The 9945-nt window shown below is 49.3% G+C and overlaps 1 protein-coding gene across 1 annotated transcript; it reads right to left on the bottom strand.

Moving 5' to 3' along the window:
- Positions 1-1431: 1431 nt before the first annotated feature.
- On the bottom strand, positions 1432-8411 carry LOC146346540 (mas-related G-protein coupled receptor member H-like). The gene is made up of 4 exons (XM_084851413.1): positions 7565-8411; positions 4897-4997; positions 4388-4488; positions 1432-1507 (listed from the first exon to the last, which is right to left on the bottom strand). The coding sequence occupies exons 1-4, from the start codon at positions 8409-8411 to the stop codon at positions 1432-1434; spliced, it is 1125 nt and encodes a 374-aa protein (XP_084707539.1).
- Between the last annotated feature and the right edge of the window lie 1534 nt (positions 8412-9945).

Genomic DNA, 9945 nt, shown 5'->3' with positions numbered 1-9945 from the left:
AAGCCAGTAAGATACAGTCATTCTACAGAAGTATATTTATTAATCTTCTGATACATATCTCTTTGGCAAGACATTTGGCATCAAATACAAGGCTAGCATTGTAAGGCCCAAGGTGAGAATATAAAGGTGTGTTGACTGGTGCAATATCATACTGAGATGATGATGATAATGATTATGATGGTTTTCCTACAGCTTTGTGAAGGTACATATAAATAGTATTAGAGAATCCACAGCTGGGCAACAGCTGTATTAGGACCAACCCAAATGTCACAAAATAGTGTTCAAGCTTTCTAGCCCACCAGAACTCTTCATCAGGCTGCATGATACAAATGTTGAGGGGGGGGGAGAGAAGAGGCAAACCCAGGCACTCACTGCTTTTTCTACCATCCAGCCTTGTCTCCTCCTTTGGGGTGTGTTCTGCCTGCTGTTCTGTGCATGCAGGGCAAAGAGGAGTGTGGCCAAAGGCACTTTATTGTGGCACTTTAATTAAAGAGGAACCAATGTATTGTGAATTATTTGTATCAGTGGGCTTTTTGATCTCAAGGGTTCGAACCTCATTCACGTCACTTGTTTGACTCTAGGGATGTAAGAAAGTCGCTTACCTTTTCAAAGGGTGACATTCGCAGTAGGGGGGAGGCGCTCCGTCCCTCCCCCTGAAATTCTCTCCGGCCGGCTCCGCTCCACGGAGATTCGGCGGAGCCACCGGCCGGGGCCACCCGCAGCCGGACATCCGGCCGCTGGGCAGCCTGCAGGGATGCAAATGGCGGCTGCCGTAGCTGCTGCCATTTGCGTCCCTGTATTTTGCCGTGAAAGGCTACGTAAATATTTATGTAGCCTATCAAGGCAAAAAAAAAAACTGTGGATGCAAATGGTGGCGGCTACAGCGGCCGCCATTTGCGTTCCCCTTTTTTTTTTGCCGTAATAGCCTACATAAATATTTATGTAGGCTAAAACGGCAAAAAAAAGGGGATTGCAAATGGCAGCTGCCGTAGCTGCCGCCATTTGCGTTCCCTTAGTTAAGCCATGATAGGCTATGTAAATACTTACTTAGCCTATCACGGCTTCCACAGGGACGCAAATGGAAGAAGCGAATTCGCAAGTCAGCGCGGACGGCACCAGGTAGGTGCTCCGTTCCGGGCCCATTTTGCGGGGTGGGGGCGGGGGGGCTTCGTTCCACCATGGATTTCGGGGGGCCTAACTGGCATTCAGCCTCACTGAGATCTGTGGCGGAATTCTCTGACATCCCTATTTGACTCATAGTGATGGACGGACCCCTCCCATTCCAGGGTGGGGAAAGCTTGATGAGCTGCCCCCCCCCCCAGTTTGCACGGCCCAGACCTGCTCTGCAAACCTTCTTTCACCCTGCCTGCTGAGCCACCTGGGCTTCAGTCCCTGGCGTGGCCAGCCCCCAACGCTCTCACCCTGGCCTCCTCAGGAGGAAGCCAGGATGTGAGCGCTGGGGTGCCGCAGAGGCCCTTTCTCCCCACGCTGGCTGTCAAGGACTTCCCTAACAGCCGGCATGGGGAAGAAGGGCCTCAGCACAGCCAGCCCCAGCACTCTCCCCCTGGCCTCCTCTTGAGGCCAGGGAGAGAGGACTGGGGGTTGGCTGCACCAAGGCCCTTCCTCGCCATGCAACCTATTAGGGAAGCCTTTGACAGCTGGCGGAGGCAGGACAGGTCTTGGTGTGGCCAGCCCCCAGCGCTCTCGCCTTGGCATCCTCCCAAGGAGCCAGGGGCGAAAGTGCTGGGGTACCGCAGTGCTCCCAGCCACTTGGCGAGCTCTGAGGCTGGGGCCGTCAGTGCCCCAGGGCTCAGCAAGCGGGATCCAGGAGGCTGGATGGGGGGAATCTGTCAGACTCCTCCCCCTTTTCAGACTCCCCTGCCATCCTTATTGACTCATGTATTCTGTATATTTTTGGTGTCTTTTCATTTCGTTTTTTGTGAAAAGGGATTATGCCACAATAAATGTGCAACCCTTCAGAGTGCCACAGGGCTCTTGGCTCCGAGGACACCAAATGAGTCAGGGCAGTAAAAGAAAAAACAGTTGCAAAGATTCCAAAAGGAACTCTCCAAACTGAGTAAATGAGCAATAGAATTCAAAATGTGGCATAGTGTTAGTACATAAGAATATAAGAAAGTCCATGCTGAATCAGGCCAAGGGTATATCTAGTCCCGCATTCTGTTCACACCAGTGCTATGCCAAAAATTTCTCCCACCATTTTTTCAAACAGTCTCATTCAATTTCATAGAAGAGAAATTGCTTTCGAAAATAAATTCAATACTGAAGAAATTTCGGAGGAATTCTCAAGTGCTGGGTTTGGGTTTCTTGGGCTTACCTTACTTAGGAGGTGGCCGAGGAATGAGCACAAGTGTCCCATCTTTCATTGTGCAATTGTCTCTCTGGCCGCCTGTCACCTCCTCAGGAACCTACACTTCAATAGAAGCCCATCATGAGCTAATTCCTCCCTTAGGGCTTTTCAGATCAGGAAGTGCAGGCAGCCTGGGTGTAGGGGTGCACGAAAGTCACTAACCTGGTCTCGCAGCTTTTCGCGGTGGGGGGAGGCGCTTCGCTGCTCTCCCCGCGAAGTTCAGGCCGGGGGGGGAGGCTTCCCGCCTCGCCTGGCCGAAATTCAGGCCGGGGGGGAGGCTTCCCGCCTCGCCCGGCCGAAATTCAGGCCGGGGAGGAGGCGCCTCGCCTCGCCCGGCCACGAAATTAAAAGTTAAAAAAAAAAACGCCCCCGTGATAGGCTACGTGACGATTAACGTAGCCTATCACGGCTAGATCTGCAAAGTCAGCCGTGATAGGCTACGTAAATCGTCACATAGCCTATCACGGGTGACTTAAAAAAAAAAAAAAAAGCGTGTACGCAAATGGCGGCCCCCATAGGGAGCCGCCATTCGCGTTCCTTATTTGGTCGCCGTAGTCTACGTAATCATTACGTAGACTACAGTGACCAAACAAGGAACATGAATGGCAGCTCCCTATGGGGGCCACCATTATCCGTACGCGTTTTGTTTTTGTTTTTTTTAAGTCACCTGTGATAGGCTACGTGACGATTTACGTAGCCTATCACGGCTGACTTTGCAAATCTAGCCGTGATAGGCTACGTTAATTGTCACGTAGCCTATCACGGGGGCGTTTTTTTTTTCTTTTATTGGAATGGCGGTGGCAGCAGCCGGTCGAAAGACCGGCTGCCGCTCCCGCCCCGGACGAAGACCCGACGAACCGCTGGCCGGACCCGCCGCCGGGAGGGACATTCGGGAAGGGTAAGTCCCGTCCCGAGGGGGAGCAGGGGGCGGGGAGGGTGCGAAGAATTTCTCCCCGAAACTTGTTCGGGGGGCCGAACACGTTGGCGCTCGGCCTCCCGAAGTTTCGGGGAGAAATTCTCCGCCATCCCTACCTGGGTGGCTAGCTGTGATTAGGTTAGCTCACACCTAGGGATGTCGGAGAATTTCTCCACGAATCTCTGGGAGGCCGAATGCCCCCCGAAATTGGTGGGGAAATTCTCCGACACTCCCCCGCCCCCCCCCAGGATGGGACTTACCTTGTGCGAATGTCCCTTACAGCAGCGGGTCCCGGCGGTGGTTCGGCGGCATTGCGGCAGCGGCGGTGGCAGCCGGTCTTCCGACCGGCTGCCACCACCGCCATTTCCAAGTAAAGTAAAAAAAAAAAACCTGATAGGCTACGTAAAGATTTACGTAGCCTATCACGGCTAGATTTTCAAAGTCAGCCATGATAGGCTACGTAAATCTTTACGTAGCCTATCACGGCTGACTTTGAAAAAGAAAATAAAAGAGCGTGTAAATAGCACGCCCTTATTTTCGCCCAAATAAGGAACGCAAATGGTGGCGCCCATGGGCGCCGCCATTTGCGTACGGGCTCTTTTTTTTTCTTTTTCAAAGTCAGCCGTGATAGGCTACGTAAAGATTTACGTAGCCTATCACGGCTGACTTTGAAAATCTAGCCGTGATAGGCTATGTAAATCTTTACATAGCCTATCACGTTTGTTTGTTTTTACTTTACTTTTTTCTTTCGCGGCCGGGGAGACGGGGCGCTCCCCCCCGGCCAGAATTTCGGCGGGGAGGGATGGGGCACCTCCCCCCCAGCCAGAATTTTGGCGGGGAGGGGTGGGGCGCCTCCCCACCCACCAAGAATTTCTGGGGGGAAAACGGAGCACCTCCTCCTCAAAAAAAGCTGCGGGACCAGGTAAGGGTCTTTCGTCCATCCCTACTCACACCACCAAAATAAATTCAAGGTAAATTATAGACTGTCCTGAGAATGAGGCAGGCGAACGGAAGCCCCTTTCATGTAGGGATGTCGAAAGCGCAGTTCGGGGTTCGGGAACTCGTCGAGCAACCCCCGCCCGCAGTCCCCAAACTGCACCCACCTAGACTGTCCTTGCTCGCCCCCCGCTCGTGCCCTCTCATGCTCCAAAGTACTCACCACGAACCCGTTCGGTGAGCGCTGCCAGTTTTGTGCCTTTGCTTTCTAGGAAAAAACAGGAGGTTTTTAAAATGCGCATATTCAAATATGCACATTTTGGAGCTGGGAAAGCTAAATAAGCGCAATATTAGAGATATAACCCCTCTAATATTGCACTTATTTAGCTTTCCCAGCTCCAAACTGCACATACTTGAATATGCGCATTTTTTAACTTCCTGTTTTTCCTAGAAAGCAAAATGGCAGTGCTCACCAAACGGGTTTGCGGTGAGTGCTGGGGAATTCATCGAACCCGTGGGTGGCTCGAGCACAGGTTCGGGGGGGGGAAGCAAGCAGGGACTCCGCTTCGGCGACTGCAAAGAAAACCCAACTAGGTTGAGTTCTTCTTACATCCCTACTTTCATGTGGGAAGAAAACTTTCTGGAAATTGGAGGACAGATTTTGGCAGAGCATTACCTCCACCTCAGCCCTGGAGCTTGACATAACACTGCCCCGCACCCTCACACCTGCATTGTGGTGGATGCAAAATGGGGGCCAGTTTGCCAACACAGCCGATGCTGTTGGAGCACAAAAAATTCAAAACCCCTTACCAGAAATGAAAGAAGCTGTGCTACAAGCCCTGCCAATGGGGAGACCTACCTGGGGCTGTGGAGAATTTCTCCTTCCCCTGGTGAAATTCAGTGAAATTGTTGCCCAAATTTCTCTGCCCATAAATAAAGTGGAGAATCTTGAGAGGCCAGCTGCACAGAGCTCCACACACAGTGACCAACCAGCTGCCTGTGGGTTGGGAAGGACGAACTCACCCGCAGTTGCCTCACGTGCCACTTGCAAGTCGCCAGACAGTCCACAGGCACTCGTTGAGTGGAGCACAGCATCCCACTTACCCACAAGCCACCATCTACCTAGACCATTTACGCCTGCAATTTTGTGTAAATGGTGCTATTTAGTGCCACCATTTTGTGCAAAATGTCCATTTACGTAAAAAGCTTACCTGCGGTTTTCTGCAAAATGGCAGCTCACGGGTAAGCGAGGATCTCTGAGCTTGCCTGACTTGGGACGTGCCAAGTTGAACAAGCACAGGAGTCCACAGACTGGTGTCTGGGGTGGGAGGCAGACTGGGAGGATGTTTGCCAGACTCCACCCCATTCCCAGACTTCCACAACATCCCTACCTGCGGGAATCCCACAAGCAAGACATAAGTGCAACAGCACTCTTTCACCCATGTTCCCCAGCAACTAGGGTACATGGGCATACTGCCCCTGAAAGTGGAGGTGCCATATAACTATCATGACTAGTAGCCATTAGTAGTTTTAACCTCCATGGATTAGGGATGTACAAAACTGACTCACTATTTCATCCAGGGTCATTCATGGTGGAGGGGAGGCGCTCCGTTTCTCCCCCTGAAATTCTCCTCGGCCAGCTCCACTCTGCAGCAACTCCACAGAGCCGCCAGCCAGGGCCACCCGCAGCCGGACATCCAGCCACTGGGCTGCGCAGGGACACAAATGGCGGCCGCCATAGCCGCTGCCATTTGTGTCCCTGTCTTTTGCCGTGATAGGCTTCGTAAATATATACATAGCCTATTACGGCAATAGGCAGGAAAGCAAATGGCAGCCGCTGTAGCCGCCGCCATTTGCTCCCCTGTCTTTTGCTGTGATAGGCTATGTAAATACTTACGTAGCCTATCACGGCCATTCGAAAGGAGGCGAATGGCCGCCGCAGATACGGTTGCCATTCGAGGAGCACCTGAACAGCCAACAAAGGTAGGCTCCATTCCAGGCCCATTTCACAGCGTGGTGGGATGGGTGGCTTCGTTCCGCCATGGATTCCAGGGGGCCAAATGTGCTGGCATTTGGCCTTCCTGGAATCCATGGTGAAATTCTCCAACATCCCTACCATGGATTTGTCTAATCTTCTTTTAAAGACATCCAAATTGGCCATCGCTACAATTTATGGTGGCAAATTCCACAGTTTAAATAAGTGCTGTGTGAAGAAGCACCTCTTTTTATCTTTCCTGATTCTCCCACTATTCAGCTTCATGGGATGACCCCACTGGGTTCTAGCATTCTAGGAGAGGGAAAGGTTTTATCCAGTTTATCCACACTGTGAATATTTGTACACCTCTATCATGTCTCCCCATACTTGCCTTTTTTTCTAAGCTAAACAGTCACAGACTTCGTAACCTTTCTGCGTAGGCTTTGCCCCCCTGATCATTTCGGCTGTCCTTTTCTGCACTTTTTCCAACTCTACTATATCCTTTCTTAGGTGCGGTGATCAGAACTGTGCAAAGTATTCTAACTGTGGTTACACCATAGACTTGGGTAAGGGTGGTGTGATATTGGCAGTTTTATTTTCAATTCCTTTTCTAATTATGCCCAACATGGAATTTGCCTTTTTCACAGCAGCTGCACAAGTAAGTGTAAAGTGATTCATGCTGTGGCAAAAAATCCTAACTTCACATATGCACTGATGGGAATTGTGCTGGCAGTGACTGACTAAGAATCTTGAAGTGCGTATGTGTTCCAGGGTGATGTAGTAGAAACAATTCAACTTGGGTTGGTACATCCATTCTATCCATTCTGTTGCATGAATTCTGTAGCTGCCAGGAGTGGGGTGGTGGTGTTAAAGATGCATAGAAAAACTATTGATAGCCACTAGCAATATTTCTTCTATCCATCTTTGCAGGAAGAAAACCCTGTCTTTTCCCACCAAAATGAAATTTCTACATGAATTTGTTCATAAATGATCAAATATCCACATGTGTGTCTCAGCCATCTTGGAAAATGGCAGCTATGGAATTCATGCGACAGAATGGGCATGTCTACCCACATTAAATGTTTTCCTAAATGAGCCTACAAAGTTCAAGATTCTCTGCATGTCTATTTTTTTCACAGGGCTCTATGGCAGTTCCTGGACTAAATATGATTACTCCTCTGTACAAATCTGCAGTGTTACTACGCTTGGAACACTGTGTACAGATCTGGTTGCTGAATCTCAAAAAAGATACTGCAGAGCAGAAAATGGTGCAGAAGATCAATACAATTCATAAAATGATCCATATGAAAGCATTATAACTGGTTTTGAACTGGGGGCTCCAGTTCCATTTCTTCTCTATAGTCCTCACCCTCCTTGAAAACACTCTGGAGTGTAACATCCATCCTCTGCCTAGATTGACCCCTCTTCTTTCTGCCAACCAGGAAATAAATCAGTGGGTTAACACTGCTGTTTAGACACGCACCTAAGCAGCCCAGTTCCAGTACATAGGGAGGTATGTCCTCAAGCATTCTGATCATGCAAATGACATTCAAAGGGAAAACGAAGAGAAGAGAGAACAGGAGAGTAATTGTCATAGCCGTTAAAAGCGCACCCCGTTGAGATGGTTGTGTCTTGAAGCAGACTTTGATAACCAGGATCGTAGAGCAAATAGTCATGAGTGGGAGGCAAATTAGAGTAGACATCTTCAGTGGGTACAACACTATGCCAGTATTTTGAGTCTCCCCAGAACTGAAGCGGATTAAGTGAAGAGCAGAGAACAGAAAGGAGAGGATCCATATCACCACACACACAATGACAGACAAGTGTGCCGGCTGGTGGTATCGCTGCCAAACTGGGAAAAAGAGAGTCAAGCACCTGTCGATGCTGATGGCTGTCAGAAGGCTCTGGCCAACAATGCACATGAATAGGAAGAACTGGAAGTGTGCACTTCCAAGAGGAACCGCCTCTTTTGTGAAAATTAGGAAGAGGAAAGATATGACTCTGGATATGAGGAGCCCAACATCAGCGATTGCCAAATTCAGGATGTAGATGGTAAAAGGATACACCTTAGCGCTGAAGCCAAGACCCCAGATGACAATCACATTCACCACAATTCCAAAACAGGAGATAACAAAAATAAAAATATTGGTAACGAGTAATAAATAATCTGAAGAAGAAGAGGAAGAATCTGGCTCATAAATAGGGTCGGTGTTCATGCCCACTGCAGATACTGGTCCAGCATCCAGAGAGGACAGTGATGTTGGGCTTGTATTTGATATGATGCTCATTCTCTGCTTTGGGGCTTCTTGTCTACTCTTCTAGCATAGACACTTCTCCTAAGAGAGAGGGGAGAAAACAAAGGTAGATTCAGTTACTGCTGCTGAGCAGGAGAAATACCAATGCAGCAGAAGTGTTCAGCCTGGTGTTGCTTGGCTTATGCATTGAACCAACTTGAAATTATGGTATTAATACATTTAATGGAAAATGAAATGGCAAGTTCTCCAAGGTCTCACCAGACATTCATATCTTACAGCTGGACAGGCTACTACAAGGACAACGGGACTTGCAGAGACACAGGCAGAGATGTGTGATATTTTGCGGAAAAGTTTCATTTATAGGACCTGCAATAAAATATTACACTGTGGGGAATGCCTGCTCCCTCCACAATTTTCCCATTCCCTCCTCGACAGCATTCTGTGGCCACTGAGCATGCTGAGTCCCAGTGGAGGCTGGAATAGCTCCTTGGAGAGCTCCTTTAGAGTTCTGACTAGTTTGGACTGAAACTCACAGCAGATTCTCCAACCCACTGACACTGGAGCCACCAGCCTCTGCTGCATAGTCCTCATTGGGCTGTATGGGGGGGGGGCTTTTTTCCTAAATAATTTTAATTTTATTTCTGGAAACCTTGGGATTTTGCTGATACTTCACTCTTGTTTCTCAGTGGTCCCATTTTGGTTATGGTCTTGTTCACACTAACCACTTGAGTTTGCTGTTAGAGGGTGTGATACTCAAGCTAAATTATTCTGTTGTGTGCTTTCATGCATTCCTGAAAAGAAAAATAATAGGTATCTGTGAAGAACAGCTATCTGTATACAGAAAGGTTACTTTCTCAGGCTGGTTGGAAGCAACATTGATGCAGGTTTACTTAGATAGCTGAAGGTCCTTCAGAGTACTTACCTATCAACTTTAACACGGCACCCCAGCGGTCACTACATAAGCCAATTTAAAGGGGTTGGGTTGACGCAGCTTTACCACAGTGACTAAAGCTACCTTAAAATATCTGAGCAAATTAGTAGCTGCCCCAACCTACTGAATTAATAAGAGAGTCTTGACTATCATGTGGGGAGAGATCTGACTGGAGTACTGAGTCACTGCTACGAGCTCCCTGTCTATGCTGACCCAATTCCACTAAAACTGGGGTACATAACCTGCAGCCACATGAAGCCCCCCAAGGCTTTTACTAGGGCCTCAAGCATGTCCTGATCCCATCCCCACCACTTAGTTTTCCCCATTGCCAAATTCCCCACTGCCTGCACTCTCCGCTCCCTCCCTCAGAGATTTGCATAGACTGCTAGCAGTGAGGACAGAGCAATCTCTATCAGGATTGCTGGTGTGTGGGGGGGCCTCAGTCCCCAACCAGCCTCACGTGTGGCCCTGGAGGCACGAAGAGGCTGTGCACCCCTGCACTGAAGCATGGGAGGGGAAGCAGTGGCCCATGGCTCTGAGTGGTAGTCAGGCTTTCTCCCCCCA

This window comes from Heloderma suspectum, chromosome 4 (assembly GCF_057233095.1).
Source record: "Heloderma suspectum isolate Gila_16-S chromosome 4, 16-S_ref, whole genome shotgun sequence".
NCBI classification, from domain to species: domain Eukaryota; kingdom Metazoa; phylum Chordata; class Lepidosauria; order Squamata; family Helodermatidae; genus Heloderma; species Heloderma suspectum.
This window is presented reverse-complemented; position numbering and strand designations above follow the sequence as displayed.